The sequence below is a fragment of the Balaenoptera borealis genome (assembly GCF_965194805.1).
Source record: "Balaenoptera borealis genome assembly, chromosome: 7".
Taxonomy (NCBI): Eukaryota; Metazoa; Chordata; class Mammalia; order Artiodactyla; family Balaenopteridae; genus Balaenoptera; species Balaenoptera borealis.
Window position 1 is genome coordinate 81371307 of NC_138864.1, and position 17979 is coordinate 81389285.

Genomic DNA, 17979 nt, shown 5'->3' on the forward strand with positions numbered 1-17979 from the left:
TTCTTTCCTGTAAAATTCTCACCATCTCATGGAAAGCAAAATATTTTGGATATTGGAAGACCCAGATGCTATAATTTTCTATCGGAAACACTGATTCTGTGTCTTGAGACCCAGTGTCTGGCAACTAGTTCTTCTTCATTTAATAAGTGTAGCAATTGTTTTATTTGACCATGCTATCGTTTCTGCAGAGTTCGAAAGCTGAGAATAAAGGATTCTGCTGTCTTTCTTCAACAGAGAGGAAATTCCAGAGATTTTCTTCTCCACCTACTGCGTGTATTTACTTCCTTTGTTCTTAAATGGTTTGTTTACAGCAGAGGAAATGCTCTTTGCTCTTTCAAGGAGTGAGTGGAAGTTGTGGGCTCCTGTTCCTCATTTCTGCCTGGGCCAACAATTTTTTTTTTTTTTTAACTGAGGTAAATCCAATGCACAGATCTTAAGTGTCTAATTCAGTTAGTTTGATAAATGTCTACCTTTGTGTAACCAACATCTCAATCAAGATATGGACTATATCCATCAGTCCAGAAAGTTCTCTTGGGTACGACCCTTCCCCGCATTCCCTGAGTCCACTGCTATTCAGATCTCCATCATTACGGATCAGCTACCTCTATTTGAATTTCATATGTACTCTTTGGTGTCTGGTTCCTTTCACTCAGTGTAATTTTTTTTTTTTTAATAAATTTATTTATTTTTGGCTGCATTGGGTCTTTGTTGCTGCTCATGGGCTTTCTCTAGATGCAGCAAGCGGAGGCCACTCCTCGCTGCGGTGCACGAGCTTGTCGTTACGGTGGCTTCTCTTGTTGCAGAGCACAGGCTCTAGGCACGCGGACTTCAGCAGTTGTGGCTTGCGGGCTCTAGAGTACAGGCTCAGTAGTTGTGGCGCATGGGCTTAGTTGCTCCACGGCATGTGGGATCTTCCCGGACCAGGGCTCGAACCTGTGTCCCCTGCATTGGCAGGTGGATTCTTAACCGCTGTGCGACCAGGGATGTACCCAGTATAATGTTTTTTGTTTTTTTTTTTGGTGTAACTGTACTTTGTTCTTTTTTTTTTTTTTTTAATCACTAAATAGTATTCCATTGTATGGTCAGATCACAATTTGTTTATACGTGTACGTGGAGATAGCCTAGTTAACAGTCTGGGCTATTGCAAATAAAGCTGCCCTGTATATCCTTGCACCTGTCTTTTGTGGACGTATGCTTCCATTCCTCTTGGGTAAATACCTAGAGTGGTACTGCTCAGCCAACATCACTTTGGTTTTGAAGCCTGAAGCCCTGGAGAACCTATATGACCTCTGTAGGGCTCTCCCTCCTTGGCTGGGTGGAGGAACAGTGACATCTGATGCCCTCTTCTCTCAGAGCAGCTTTGAGGATGTTCTCTGTCCTTCACAGGAAAGAGGGCAAGGAGTTTCCCGGACACTGTACTCAAAACTCACCTGGTCCCGAAGACCTTGAGATGCCCTTTACATGGCTCTAAGACCTGGACATATCTTATCAGTGAGATGTTCAGTGGGGCATCTGACAGAGACGGTGGGACAAAGGGGTGCCCCCCCCAGATAGTGATGGCGGTTGGGCCTATGTGGGCGCATTTTTCAACAAGGGAGGGGAGAGAGCTCGTTGATAAGTGTGTGTATCTGTTAGAAACATCCAATATTCCATTCTCTTCATGCTTTGAAGTTCCACAATTAAAAGGGTTATTATTGCTACCTTTACTAAAACAACAAGACAAACTATAAAAATCTGTAAACCTGCTAACGCTTTTACTTCTACCAGCTCTGGTCATAAAATGGTTATCTTAAATGCTCCTGTATTTCTGATAACAAATAGTGTCATTTTTGTTCTCAGATATGACACCCCTTCCTCTGGAAAATAGGCCCATGCCCAAAGCACATCATTAGCAAATGTCACCAGTAATGCACATTCCTGGAATCAACCTTCTCTGAGGTTAGTACAGACAAAAAATAAACATGCACAAGTGGTCCTGGCCAGGGCTGGTGAAATACTGTCTAAAAGGGCAGGATTCAGTTAAGAGCACGAAATGTTTTCTTTGTTTTGAACGTGCTGGATAGCTACTTCAGGAAGCCCTGACAGCCTGACGTGTCGGCCATTTCCACCACTGAGCCGGTGGTTCCTGAACGCACTGGGTGCCTTGGATACAGAGTAGGGCTTTCAGAGCTAATGTCCTTTCTAAATGGGAGGTTTAAGTAGAGACAGTGTTAACACAAGCAGTTGTTCCTGTCCCTATCTTTATCACATTAATCCTCATGGGGAGGTAGGCATTGTCTCCAATGTATACATGAGGAGGCCGAGCTTACAAAGGCTTAAGGCCATCTGTCTCTCAAGCTGCAGAACCAAGATTTGAATCCAGATCCCTCTGATGCCAAAAGCTCTCACCACTTTACCTCTATGTTCCCAGGGTTTTAGAAGATGGCCCAGAAAACTCCAGGTTTACAGAATACCTTTTGTCAACATATCTGGGTCTGCTTACGAATTCCCTAAGCTGACATACCATAATGATCATGCTCTAAAATTGTGTGCCCCAAATCACCTTCCCACTGATCTCACCTTATTCCAACTGCTTTGGAATTCACATTGCCTCACAATTTCTAAGACATTTTGTGGATGTGAATATATAGATTATAACTGCACTAAAACAGTATGGAAAGAATGACTCTATGTGTACCTCTATCTTGTCTAGCTAATCATCCATGCTAGTAATTTAGCCCACCTGTGTGTATATGTCATGTTCATTAAGTGTCTGCTCTACATGTGTATAACCTGCTTCTACTGAGAGATGTAAGTTCTAATCCATAAGGGCTATGCCTTCTGCTTTTTTGTACTCCCAATACCTGGAACAGTGACTGTAACAAAATAGATGCTCCATAAATTATGTGAAATGAGAAGATACCCCATCCTGGTGCTGTGGAAAACAGGGTCACTCACTTGGGGACTGCTGAACTTGGGCCAGTTTTCACTTAGATGAGCCTCGATTTCTTTTGTCTTTAAAGTGGGGTTAATAAATGGTGATGTGAATGTTTTTGTGCACTATAAAGATATAATCTATTATAATTACAGATCAGCATCGATTTGATTGCTTTCTTCAAGTCAAGAAAATGTTTTGTTTGGGAAGGTCTCTTATGAGTGACGTAGTTGAGGAAAAATAATTGAAGTACTATCTCGTCGTTGCCATCCTTACTCTAACCGACGCTTTGAGTAGTAAGAGATTAAAAATAAGCAGCTGCATAATGCAGTGGGGAAGGAAGCAAATTAGCTACAAGACTGGGCCGTAACACTCAGGAAGCAGGATAAAATTTTTACAAGTCAATCAATGAAGAAGATGAAAGGCCAGTGATTAGAACAAAGCAGTATATAAACAAACAAGCAAACAAGTCATAGGCCAGGAAAGGGTGTGTTAGTGACCCTGAATATACGCAAGCCAGAGAGTACAGCAACATGAAGTCATTCTCCAGCTAAAGACGGCACGTTTATGTGAAAAGGGAAATATAAATCAAGGCCATTTTCTCAATGGGAAGAGTTTAGAGAATGTTTTTTAGGCACTGCCCAGATATTTAACTCTTTAGGGCAGAATCTGTTAGAAATACCAAACCCTGGCCTCAGGACTTTATAAGTAGGTCACAAAATTCAGTCAGGCTGAAATATTTCGCTTTTCTTCTTTTCCGCCATTAAATAGGATGGGATTTCTCTCTCTGAGGTTTTTCCTTCTGTTTCATTCTCTTCTTTTGGGTGGGTGGGTGGAATTATGTTAGTTTAGACCTTACCTTAGTTATCTTTTCCTCTCAGATTTTCTGCCTTTAGTAAGGCTGTTTAGGTGTATTTCGTTTTCTAAAAATAAAGGGATTGGGGGAGAGTTCACCTCAACTCCACTCAGACAGAGTTTCTAAATGTCAAGCTAAATTTTGTCAGTTCTATCAGTCATTTCCATCCTGAGGGTAAAATTAATACTTTACTTTTTAAAATGATTTGCTGTTTATTAGTAACTCCGGAGAACTGCAAAATGTTATAATCTGAGCAACCTATTGCCAAAACTATAAAGGAATGTTAAAGGTCTACTATCAGGCCAGATAGTAGGAGACACAGGAATATGAAATGAAACAACACAATGCAGAAACTTAAATTACGCATTAATAGATATAATCTGTGACTTCATGGTCGTTATAGGCCGCCTAAACAAGAAAACAAAAAAATTGGTTTAATTTCCTTTGGTACCTTTCTCTGGTTTAATACTTGAATTTTTCCCAAGTGGGCCAAAAAATATATGCAAATATTTTCCAGGAGAGACTGTGCAGTGATATTATAACCAGAAATCCAGCCAACTCTTTCCACGGCTGCTCCACTAAGACATAAGCAAGCATTCGTTCAGTCCCATTGGACTCATGTCTGGAAGCTAAGCAAGTAGATTACAGTAACTTTTCTCCAAGCAAAGTGGAATACAGGTTAACCCAGGCAAGAAAACACACAGCTATGACAAGACGGGTCCCATTTAAAAGCAGTGGTTTCCCAACTCTGGCTGCAGGTTGGAATTACCTAGAGAGAGGTTTTAAAAACCCCCAATGCACAACCCACCAACCGGATCAGGGGCTCTAGAGTGGAGCCCATGGACAATTTCAGGATGAGCTTTTAAAAACTGTTTTGCAAGCCTGAATATTTAACAGCTGGCTCCCTGGAGTCAGCTCCAACTCACCCTTAAAGAAAACTAAACCGCTAAGTTCTTCAGTTCTGACCTGCTATTTGAACGATGGAGTGTGGGGTAAAAGTGAGGGTTACTGTGAATGAAGGTGAGCCACAGTTCCAGTATCTTAATGTATTTTTGTATTGTAAGTTTAGAAGTAGTAACTGGGGCAGCTAAATGGCTGAAGGTCTAATGAGGTTTTTTTTTTTTTTAAGACATATTTATTCAGCATCATGATCAGACTATTACATTTAGCAATCAACAGCATGGGTGCCAAAAAAAAAAAAAAAAAACCTACATTAAAACCCTTTGTTGGAATGCTTTACACTTACCACAGAACAAAAACTAAAAGAACCTGTTATACAATTGGTCACAAATACAGTCCTTGAGTTTTTTGCCCATACACATGCGTATCGTCTAAAACATGTCTTCTTTGTAGCAGCTAGGCCCTGCCACCACTGTGCTTGGCTGAGTTCACAAACCTGTTGTACCCTGTAGCTTCCCTGTCACTTCTCTGGCTCTCCCCTCCTGCTGAGCTTTGTTTCCTGGCAGTAATTAAAACCTCCTGCCGCTGCCATAGCTCCTGCTGCTGCTGGAACCACCATAGCCACCTTGGTTTCGGGGTTTGGCAAAGTATCGGCCTCCACCACCATAGAGGCGAGAACTTCTGCCTTCAAAGTTTCCTCCTTTCACGGGTCCAAAATTTGCAGATTGATTGTTGTAACTGCCAAAATCATTGTAGCTTCCACCACCTCCAAAACTGCTTCCATCACTACTGAATCCATTATAGCCATCCCCACTGCCACCATATCCACCGCCACCGTGGCTGCCACCAAAGCCACCTCGACCACTGAAGTTTCCTCCACGACCAAAGCTGTCATTCCCACCAAAACCGCCTCCACGACCACCACCAAAGTTTCCAGAACCACTTCGACCTCTTTGGCTGGATGAAGCACCAGCCATCTCTTGCTTCCATAGGGCTTTCCTTACTTCACAGTTCTGGCCATTCACAGTGTGGTATTTCCGAATGACAATCTTGTCTGCGGAGTCATGGTCATCAAAGGTTACGAAAGCAAAGCCTCTCTTTTCCTACTGCCGCGGTCAGTCATGATTTCAATCACTTCAATTTTCCCGTACTGTTCAAAATAATCTCTCAGGTGATGTTCTTCAGTGTCTTCTTTAATGCCACCAACAAAAATCTTTTTCACAGCTAAGTGGGCACCAGGTCTTTGAGAATCTTCTCTTGAGACGGCCCTCTTTGGTTCCACAGCTCTTCCATCCACCTTGCGTGGCCTTGCCTTCATGGCTGTACCCACCTCCTCCACAGTGGCATACGTGACAAGCCCGAAGCCTCTGGAGCGCCTGGTGTTTGGATCCCTCATTATCACACAATCTGTGAGCGTCCCCACTGCTCAGAATGGCTCCTCAGACTCCCATCGGTTGTTTCAAAGCTCAAACATACGATGAAGAGCTTCTGCAGCTGTTCGGGCTCTTTGGGAGACTCTGACTTAGACATGATGGCAGTGGAGGGGGGAGACGTCAACAATGCTTACCGTGCGTCCACGGGCAGAAAGGAGTAATCTACCGAACGTATCTCTAATGAGGTTTTTAAAAAGGTGTTAATATAATAATGATTAATGTGGAAAAAAAGTATGAGTACACTGGAAAGACCTCATTTTTGGAAGTGACAGACACGGGACTTTGTGCAAATTAACCTTATTAAGCCTCTATTTCTTTAATCTGTACATGGGAATTAATAATGCTGTCTCAGTGGGGTTGGTGTTAGGATTAAATAATCATACATAAGCATACATAGTAAAAAATCTAAGTTACCTTTCCTTCTCAGTAGTTATACTCAGATTATTATTACTTTTAAAGGAGAATGGTATGAATTGTTTTAACACTTTATTTTCAGGGCATTTAATCACGTTTATCTTTTTTTATATATATATTTTTTAATTGAGGTACAGTTGATTTACAACATTGTGATAGTTTCAGGTGTATAGCAAACTGATTCAGTCATATAGATAGATAGATAGATTTTTTTTCAGATTCTTTTCCCGTATAGGCTATTACAAAACATTGAGTATAGTTCCCTGTGCTATACAGTTAGGTCCTTGTTGACTATTTTGTACATAGTAATCACATTTATCTCTAATTCTTTTTTTTTTTTTTAAGATTTTTTTGATGTGGACCATTTTTAAAGTCTTTATTGAATTTGTTACAATATTGCTTCTGTTTTATGTTTTGCTTTTTTGGCCCCAAGGCATATGGGATCTTAGCTCCCTGACCAGGGATCGAACCCGCACCCCCTGCATTGGAAGGCGAGGTCTTAACCACTGGACGGCCAGGGAAGTCCCCTATCTTTAATTCTTTATCTCTGTGATTTAAACCAGGGTGGGCAAACTATGGCCTGTGGACCAAATCTGTAAATAAGGTTCCACAAAAACTTTTAGTTTTATGGAACACACCATGTCCATTTGTTTGCATAGTTCTATAGCTGCTTTCCTGCTACAGCAGGAGAGTTGAGTAGCTGAAACAGAGGCCCCATCGCCTGCAGAGCCTGAAGTATTTACTATCTGGTCCTTCACAGAAAAGATCCTTGACCCACAATTTAAACCATTCTAAGCTTTCCTTAAGTGAATACTTTTAAAAAGTACATTAAAAAAGAACACAAAACAAATGAGGATAGAAAATGAAAAAAATGAGAAAAGAAGATTCCCCTAGGGTTTAGAAATTGCAAAATAAATCTTAGTTCCAGAATCCTTAAGAAATACTTGAAACTCTAGGATGAAACTGAGATCTAATTCTGTCTAGTCAAAACAGTGTATATATATTTTTATATATCTTTATTGGAATATAATTTTTAAAAATTTTTTAAATTTATTTTTGGCTGCGTTGGGTCTTCCATTGCTGCACGTGGGCTTTCTCTAGTTGCGGCGAGCGGGGGCTACTCTTCATTGCTGTGCGCGGCTCTCTCATTGTGGTGGCTTCTCTTGTTGCAGAGCACAGGCTCTAGGCACGTGGGCTTCAGTAGTTGTGGTGCACAAGCTCAGTAGTTGTGGTGCATGGGCTTAGTTGCTCTGCAGCATGTGGGATCTTCCCAGACCAGGGATCAATCCTGTGTCCCCTGCACTGGCAGGCAGACTCTTAACCACTGCGCCACCAGGAAGTCCTTATTGGAGTATAATTGCTTTACAGTGTTGTGCTAGTTTCTGCTGTACAACAAAGTGAAACAGCTATATGTATACATATATCCCCATATCCCCTCCCCCTTGAGTCTCCCTCCCACCCTCCCTATCCCACCCCTCTAGATCGTCACAAAGCACTGAGCTGATCTCCCTGTGCTATGCAGCAGCTTCCCACTAGCCATCTATTTTACATTTGGTAGTGTATATATGTCAATGCTACTCTCTCACCTCATCCCAGCTTCCCCTTCCCGCCCTGTGTCCTCAAGTCTGTTCTCTACGTCTGCGTCTTTATTCCTGCCCTGCCACTAGGTTCATCAGTGCCGTTTTTTCAGATTCCATATATGTGCATTAGCATATGGTATTTGTTTTTCTCTTTCTGACTTACTTCACTCTGTATGACAGACTCTAGGTCCATCCACCTCATTACAAATAACTCAATTTCGTTCCTTTTTATGGCTGAGTAATATTCCATTGTATATATGTGCCACATCTTCTTTATCCGTTCTCCTGTTGATGGACATTTAGGTTGCTTCCATGTCCCGGCTATTGTAAATAGTGTTGCAATGAACATTGTGGTACATGTATCTTTTTGAATTATGGTTTTCTCAGGGTATATGCCCAGTAGTAGAATTGCTGGGTCATATGGTAGTTCTATCCTTAGTTTTTTAAGGAACCTCCATACTGTTCTCCCTAGTGGCTGTATCAATTTATATTCCTACCAACAGTGCAGGAGGGTTCCCTTTTCTCCACACCCTCTCCAGCATTTATTGTTTCTAAATTTTTTGATGATGGCCATTCTGACCAGTGTGAGGTAATACCTCATTGTGGTTTTGATTTGCATTTCTCTAATGATTAGTGACGTTGAGCATCTTTTCATGTGTTTGTTGGCAATCTGTATGTCTACTTTGGAGAAATGTCTATTTAGGTCTTCTGCCCATTTTTGGATTGGGTTGTTTGTTTTTTTGATATTGAGCTGCATGAGCTGCTTGTATATTTTGGAGGTTAATCCTTTGTCAGTTGCTTCATTTGCAAATATTTTCTCCCATTCCGAGGGTTGTCTTTTCGTCTTTTTTATGGTTTCCTTTGCTGTGCAAAAGCTTTTAAGTTTCATTAGGTCCCATTTGTTTATTTTTGTTTTTATTTCCATTACTCTAGGAGGTGGGTCAAAAAGGATCTTGCTGTGATTTATGTCATAGAGTGTTCTGCCTATGTTTTCCTCTAAGAGTTTGATAGTGTCTGGCCTTACATTTAGGTCTTTAAACCATTCTGAGTTTATTTCTGTGTATGGTGTTAGGGAGTGTTCTAATTTCATTCTTTTACAGGTAGCTGTCCAGTTTTCCCAGCACCACTTATTGAAGAGGTTGTCTTTTCTCCATTGTATATTCTTGTCTCCTTTGTCAAAGATAAGGTGACCATATGTGTGTGGGTTTATCTCTGGGCTTTCTATCCTGTTCCACTGATCTATATTTCTGTTTTTGTGCCAGTACCATACTAAGACAGTATATTTTAAAGAATATTTTATAAATGAAATTTTCTGCAAGACGACTATTACTTCTGCACCAGGAACGCATCCTGAATATGAAACTTGGAAGAGTGAATTTAGGAGGTAGAAACATGGAAAATTACTTATAACCTGACAATGAAAGTGACTGAAACCACATTAGTCAGGCAAAATAAGCTGATTTCTCCAACTACAGGTAAAATAACATTTCAAACATTGAAAAATGTACACAGTCAAAATGGTACAGGGTAGGGGTTTAAGAAACCATTTCCCCTGCTAATTTTTGATGTTTACATGGAATGTTCTTCAAGCAGCAAATAACTTACCAATGATGTTGACAGACTGAAAATGATACATCTTTACCACAACATATATTAATTCTCTCAGTGGGAAATTGCTAAAATAGACAAGGTGTCAGAAAGATTTCTTTACGTCTGAAGGAAAGGAAATGATTCCATTTCTTCCAAACATTCTTACATGAAAAATAATAAACTCTCACTTTTAAAATGTCTTTATTTTCATGGGGTTCTAAAGCTCTGATTATTAATTGGGGAGGTCATGGTTATCTGGTGCTGGCTATGAGTCAATCCATATTAAGTCAGGTATAAACACAGCCAGGTATAAAACTGCCCCCATAATTCACATTATATATGAATAAATATTCATAGAAATATTCAGAAAAGAGAATTGAAGAATTACACTACACTATCATGGCATTCCTTAGATCTACACAGTAAATGTTACACAGAGATGCTGGAAAGTAAATCTTCATGAAATAAAATGTAAGAGAAATATGGTGGTCTATCTAAAGAAAGGTACAAACGCCCAACACAAATGAACCCAATTCACTCTCTACAGAATGACCTCCGATTCTGTTCCTGAAGCAACTAGTTGAAGACTCTGGACCACAGAGACGAACATTTACTGAGTGTTTAAGGCATGCATATTTATCACGTTTAACTCTCACACAGAAACCTAAGTAATGGGTATCATCAGTGATTTGTAAAGGGCGAAGTTCGGTAGGAACTCAGTCTGTCTGCCTCGCGCACCTGTCCTGTCTTCAAAATGTCCAATCCTGATGGAACACAGGGTATCTGCCAACCATGAGCCCCCAGAGATGCCCCTAGGAAAAGAGGTCCTCTAATCAAAGTGACTAAATTTGGAAAGCTTTCTAAACCCTCCTCTTGGAGAATAACAATGTATATATTAAAGCCCTGTATTGAAGAAACCAGTTTACCTTTGTCTAACCCAACATTTCCCCAAACTTATTAGGGAATTCCTTTTCCCAATTACTATTTTGTGAAAGTTATATTCTGAAAAACACTCTGAGAAATATGACTGCGGTCACCTCCCTTGATGGGAGATGGATAAAAGAGAAATACATAAACTGTAAGAGAAAAATAAACATTTTCACCCATGGTCAAGGGGCAATGCTACTGAAGTGATGGTGTGATTCTAAGCGGCTTCTTCTTGCTCTTAGGATGACACCCTAAGTGCCCTGGTCCCTGCAGACCTCCTTGGCCTCATCTAACAAACACCCCACCACCTGGTCGACCTTCAGTACCTGGGACCTGCCAGGCTCCCCATCATGGAGCCTTTGAAAAACGCTGTCTGCTTGGCTGAATGTGCCTTCTTTCCCTCTTTACCTACCAACCTTTCAGGGAAGTCTTTCCTGACCCTGTCAAGTCCTTCTCTGTATGCTCTCCTATCACTGAGTTCTTCCATATAGCCAGTTTATGGTTACAATGTTATATTTATTGGTGTATTTATTTGATGAATGCCTGTCTATACCCCTATGGGAGTGAGGGGAAATATATTGCCTGTGCTCAGATGCAAAAAAGAAAAGGAGGAGACCTTTCCAGCCTCTTTCTACCATCTTCTATCACTGCTGACTTAATGGATCCCTTACTTGGGAGAAGGTTCTGCGCATGTTCAGCTCAGGGCCTGGGCGCACTCTGGTCTGCTCCCAGGCAGGCAAGCTTAGAAGGAATGTTTGAGAATAAGTTCAACTCAGGGAAGACAGTTGTTACAGATGCTAGCTAGCTCTATTCTGCAGTTTAGCCTTATGCAGTAATAAAGTCAATTTTAATCTTCACCTCTGAGTCTTGTTTTATTTTTCAAATTGCTTCCATTTGGGAGGGGAAGGCACGAAAGAGTGTTCTTGTTGGCCCCCTAAAATGCCAACATCTTCCACTAGGCCTCAGTCCATCAGGAAGAACAGGGAGGGGTCTCCTTTGGCTCACTACTATAGCTCAGGCCTGGCACATGGGAGGCACTCTAATTTTTTAAAATTAATCATTCTATCATGGAAAATTTCTTAAATAAGCAAAAATAGAGAGAATGGTATGATGAACCCCTACGTATACGTCACCCAGCTTCAACAATAATCAACACATGGCAATAAACATATAATCGATCTTGTTTGATCTACTTCTCAACTTGACCGAAGCAAATCCAAGACACTGCATCACTTCATACATAACAAATGGTAAAGGCTTGAACACATATCTATAAAACCATTATCACATGCATATTATAAATGATAATTTATAAATATTTCTTCCATAATAAATAGATGAATGAATCAGCAAACGCTATAGGGACCAGTAAAGGGTCAAAGAAGAGGTGGGTCTGAATCATGATCTGTCCCCGGCCCCCAGCACACCACACACACACACACCCGCCACAGGCCAAGCCACTTACCGGTCGGAGTGCTGCTGCGGAATGAAGAGGAGGGGGTGATGGGCGGGGTCACGGGGGGAGTAAGGCTTCCGCTGCTGTGGCGAGGCGGCGTGGACACATTCCCTCGAGACACGGAGCTGGACAAGGTCAGCGAGAGCTTCGGCTGAATCTTCTTCTTTAGGGACTCCTGCTCTCGGCGGGCAGCATCTGTCATGAATCTGCAGCAACAGTGGAAGGGACCATTTATGAGTAACCAGGACCATATACAGAGCAGGATTATGACCGTTAACTCAAGTCTGACAGGTGCTCCACGCTGGGAAAGGGGCTTATTCACAGGTCTGTCCCAATTTCAAAAACTCACAACCGTTGCCCTTTTCCTACATGATGAAATTATCTCCTAGCTTCTTGTTTTAAAGTTCCTCAAAGTCAGGATCCTTTCTTCCCTGGGCAGGAAATGGATCCACATAGACTCTGTACTCACTACAGTGCCTTCAGTTACAAGACTGCCTCTCTGGGAAGGTCCTCTCAACCCTCAGAAAGTACACCTGCTCTCAAAGTTCCCCAACCACCCCCAGCTGCAGAGGACTTCCCTCATCTGTAGGTTGGTAGTATTTATTGTTTGTGCCACTGAACATATATGGCTTCATGAAAACTTTGATTCTTTTTTGTACTCTGGATTCTCATATCATTATTTGGGTTTTTAACACTTTCTTGGCTGACTGAAGGTCTTGTCTCCCCAGCCATTAGCTGAAAAGAAAGGACCCGAGTCCCTATAATCGTTGCTAGCACGCTGCCAGACCCATCTTAGCAAACATTTATCAAATGAGTGAACAAACCTGACCAAGCAGATTCAATAAGAGGGTACGAGCACTGTACCAGGAGGAAGATCACGGAGAAAGATCTGTTTATGTTGTGATCTTATTACTCATAAAGGGAAAGGTGACTTTTCTTGATAGTTTCACTTCGGAAACTTCAAAGTTATTCTTTCAACACTTCTCTTTTGTTAGTTATATTCAAACTTTGTTCTTTTCTCACTGTTTAACCTAGCATTTCATAAATTCATGTAATAAGAGATTGAAAACAATCTATGAAGTGGTATCTCCTACCTAAAGAGCAAATGTCAACTGCATTTTTGAAAATTGCGATGAAAAGCCTAGTGAATAGAGTATATGAAAATGTTTAGGTGAAAAAAACATACACTTGTGCCCACTGCCTAAGTGAAGAACCAGACCATAACCATACCTCTCAACTCCCCTCCGTACCCCACCCTCTCACCAATTGTGTTTTGATTGTTTTAATACAATTCATCGTAAACTAATTCCATTGCACTTAAACATGGTATTTTACCCAACCCATTTCACATTCTGCCTACAAAATTCCTTCATATTTGTCTTCATTACACTGCGGCATTTTGTAAGTCAACAGATAGTTCTCATGCCTGGTAAAAAGCTTTGAGTTGCTCAAACACCCAATGAAAAAATGTTACAATAGAGTTACAGTGTCTTAAAATGTCTACTTTTACACTTGGAACATGGATGGCACATTTCTTGAAGGGCTTTTGCAATATAATCTATATGCATAAACTGGATTTTATATGTTGAACCAAACTGTAATAAAGCTACAAGTTTTGCCTTGAGCTCTTAGGTTTTGTGCTGCAAGATGGTGATGATTTAAAAAGAAGAAAGGAATGACAATGTAAAACAGAATTGTTTGCACCCGGCAGCCACGTACTCATTTATTTTCAGATGTAAAGTTGGTTCTATTGCTCTTAAAACTTCTTTTTTCCCTCCTCATAAACCTCTACTCAAAATCTGGACTATAGAGAAAAGCAGGAACTGGTGCTTTCGTTTATTATTCTAAGTACAACTGCTAACTGGCATAGTGCTGAGCTTCTTCAACTGGGACATGCAGTGCACCAGGGAGTGGGTGAAACCACAGGCTAAACATATTGCTTCTTCCAGGAAGACCAAGTGTTCTCAGTGTAGGTCATTCAAGTTAGTTTTTAATTTTTTTTCAATTTATTTATTTTATTTATTTATTTTTGGTTGTGTTGGGTCTTTGCTGCTGCGTGCGGGCTTTCTCTAGTTGCAGTGAGCGGGGGCTACTCTTCGTTGTGGTGCGTGAGCTTGTCACTGCGGTGGCTTCTCTTGTTGTGGAGCACGGGTTTCAGTAGTTGTGGCTCACAGGCTCAGTAGTTGCGGTGCACGGGCTTAGTTGCTCTGTGGCATGTGGGATCTTCCCGGACGAGGGCTCGAACCCGTGTCCTCTGCATTGGCAGGTGGATTCTTAACCACTGCACCACGAGGGAAGCCCTAAGTTGGTTTTTTAAATAGTAAAATAAACACAGATATGCTATGGAGTAGAATGAAAAATTTACATCTTGCATCTTAGTTAACAGCATGGGACTTGGAGTCAGGCAGGCCAGGGTTCAAATGCTGGCTGTGTGACTTACTATGTGACTCGAGGCAAGTTGATGAACCTCTCTAAGCCTCAGCTTTATTCTCTGAAAAATGGGACTAATAATTGTAGATAAAGGATTAACATACCTCTTTTCCCTTTCTATAAGAGACTTTGATCTTTGGTTAACTCTGGTAACCTGCCAAGATGGTAAGTCAAATACGCTACTGGGCAACACTGCTTATATTAAGACTGACCCCCAACTGGTAAATGACATCTGGACTGGGAGGAGCTAGAAACCATCTATCCACACCTGTTAGGAAGCCAGAGCTTTGGGCTTCCTGAGCGTGGTGATCTTGCCCCTGAACATGCCCCTTGCAGAGAACTGGGGAGCGTGCCCAGGGAGTGTCATAAGAGCTTTGATTCCAGGGCAGCTCCCACCTTTGCCTGAGGGGCATCTTCTATCTGCATCTGGATAGACTGCCATGTGTACCAGTAAGAACTTCACGAAGGTGTGACGCGGCCCTGCTGGCAGGCTGTGGCTCTGTCTTTTATCTCTCTGAAAAGACCCAGCGCCCATGGCGGCCTCTGGTCATCTTGTGAGTCTGAATATTCATGGTGGAGGAAGGTCACCTGCTGGTGGACAAGGCAATAATAGTGCTGACTTCAGAGGACTGTTGTGAAGATTAAACGAGGCAGCAGTGCCTGTCATGTAGGAAGTGGCTGTTGTTATTATAGAAAGCTTCATAAATGTGGTCTTATCTGTATATTCCATCTACCTTACTCCAAGTTTCTTGAGGACGCACTGCATGTCTATGGCTCTGAAAGCACCTGGTTCATGCCTCATGTACAGTAGGATGGGATGTGGAATAGCTGACCAGGAATCAGCCCAGAGAGTGCATAGAGAGTGTCAGAAAGAAACTCTTGCCAGAGAGAGAGAGCGAGCTAGCGAGCTTTGCAGTGTCTTCTCTTACTCTGGTTAAAAAGTATAAAAGTATCACAGCTCACAGTTTTTATTGTAAAATAAATACTCTCCTACAGCTCAGAGATAAAAACAACTATAAACAACCACGACAATGTGCACACACATATCCCTCACCTTCACCCCCTCATGGATTTGGTTGGCTATGGACAGCCATCTATTTTTGGCTTGTATCTGCTAAGTGCTTTCTAGAAGCGAGAACGAGGCACCATGTTAAAAGCATTAAACATGAAACTCATAAAACACTTCTGCCAACCCTTCTCTCCCTCCACTCTCCCTCCTTCTCCCTTGGATTGGTGGTTATGAACTTTCAGCTATACCCATAAATCAAGGCAAGCTTGCCATACCAAGATACACAGCTGCAGAATTTATTCCTGGTGACAAAACACACACACGCATGGGCATAAAAACGCCTTTGGAGCGCTGGATAAAATTCACCAGTTTCTCCCTTGGCAGTGTTGCACTGTTCCTCTTTCACTTACCACCCATGACTTTACTTATTTTTTTGAGACTTATTTAAACCTTACAGTTTTCAAGCAATGTTCCATCAATACAGTTGTTTGTCAAAAGATGGGTGGATTCCTAATGGCAAAGAATCACCTGGGGAGACAAGTTTATAAAGAACCTGATGAGGCAGAATAAATAAAGGCTGTGACTGCAGCCAAGAACCGGACTTGAGTAAGTTGGCTCTGAGCATTTTCCACCTTCAAGGGCAACTGCACTTTGACATATCCTTGAAGGACCAGAGCCCAGATCTTTCCTTCATCAGGATTAGAAATGTTTCCCCTGTATTCCCAGATGAGAGGGAGTTCAGGCTTGGGAAGCCACACCACTCTGTGGTCTGATGAGTTTTTCTCAATGGATTTTGACATGACTGGTGATCTTCTCTGAAGTCCTCAGTAATCGCAGCCAACATGGAGTTTTAGAGCAGGGAGGAACCTGGATGAGACAGATCACCTAGTCCAACCCCCTCATTTTTCACAGTAACTGGGAAATGAGGTGAAGGGGGCTGTTCAAGGTCACTTTGCTGGCTGGTGGCAGAGCTGGCATCTGAGAAGTCAGCCTTGGGACCGTATCGAACGCTCCTGCTCCGCCAGGCTGCCACTGGCACAGCAAAGAACCCTGAGCTTTCTTGTGTTTGCTGGAGAGTCACGGTTAAGCTGAAAGGGGTTAAGGAGCTGAAGCTTAGGGCCTGAGGAAATGCAGAGGAAACACCTCGGGGGTTTACATGTTGGAAGTGGGGCAACTGGAAGAGCAGGGGCCTTCATCCTCCCAGGGTCTGCCAAGTTCTGCTGTGTGGGGTCCCTTGGCTCCTGGTGGCCCTGGATTTGTAGCCTCACTGGGCTGTGATGCAGGGAAGGCTTGCTGTGCCCTCGTCCCTGAATTCTTTCTGCTTTGCAATGGCAACTGTTCTGAGTACTCGTGTGCTGGTGCGGGCTTATGCTGGCTTGTGAGAGCTGACCATTAAATTTTTAGGGATTTAGGCCAGTTGTTAAACATACCCATTATTAAAAATTAAATTATGTGATTGGGAGTTTGGGATTGACATGTACACACTGCTATATTTAAAAATAGATAACAATCGTATGATATCCCTTATATGCGGAATCTAAAAAGAAATGATACAAATGAACTTACTTACAAAACAGAAACAGACTCACAGACTTAGAGAATGAACTTATGGTTACGGTGTGGGTGGGGGAAGGGATAGTTAGGGAGTTTGGGATCCACATGTACACACTGTTATATTTAAAATGGATAACCAACAAGGACCTACTGCATAGCACAGGGAACTCTGCTCAATGCTATGTGGCAGCCTGGATGGAAGGTGAGTTTGGGGGAGAATGGATACATGTATATGTATGGCTGAGTCACTTTGTTGCGCACCTGAAACTATCACAATATTGTTAATTGGCTATACTCTGATGTAAAATAAAAAGTTAAAAAAATAAAATAAAATAACCAACAAGGGCCTACTGTATAGCACAGGGAACTCTGCTCAATACTTTGTAATAATCTAAATGGAAAAAGAACTTGAAAAAGGATACATGTATATGTAAAACTGAATCACTCTGCTGTACACCTGAAACTAACACATCGTTAATCAACTAAATTCCAATATAAAATAAAAATTAAAAAATAAATTAAAAATAAATTATGTGAACTTAAAATTAAAACGAGCATATTAAAAATAAAGGTAACAATACACAAGGTTTATCAGTTCTTATCATTTTCTTTCATTTTGCTATTATCTATGCTATTTAGGTTATTTACATTAATAATGTCATATCTGTTTGGTAGAACTACTATATGATGCTGTATGCTACTGCACATTTCTTCCCAACTCTGTTCAGCAATGTAATGTTTGTTGCTTGAAATCGGCCATGATGGGAGTATTTAAACCATGGAAATTGGCAAATATTACAAATCAGGGCTTTCTCCCCACCCCAAGAGTCAGCCGTTAAACATTTACCAGTATACCTGTAGTTATTATTATTATTTTTTTAATATGGAAAAAGAGCATTTGAACCAGGCTCCTTGC

At 41.5% G+C, this 17979-nt stretch overlaps 1 protein-coding gene and 1 pseudogene across 6 annotated transcripts in view; both read right to left on the minus strand.

Moving 5' to 3' along the window:
- Positions 1–17979, minus strand: part of JAZF1 (JAZF zinc finger 1) — a 343755-nt gene that overhangs the window by 39618 nt on the left and 286158 nt on the right. For all 5 annotated transcript variants that reach the window (XM_082398031.1, XM_082398030.1, XM_082398029.1 and 2 more), the window contains one exon: positions 12080–12276. In XM_082398031.1, coding sequence (XP_082254157.1) covers positions 12080–12276 — 197 coding nt within the window. The remainder of the gene's footprint in view (positions 1–12079; positions 12277–17979) is intronic.
- LOC309631530 (heterogeneous nuclear ribonucleoprotein A1 pseudogene) lies at positions 4884–10448 on the minus strand (annotated as a pseudogene). The gene has a single exon. The product of its transcript is annotated as a heterogeneous nuclear ribonucleoprotein A1 pseudogene (transcript).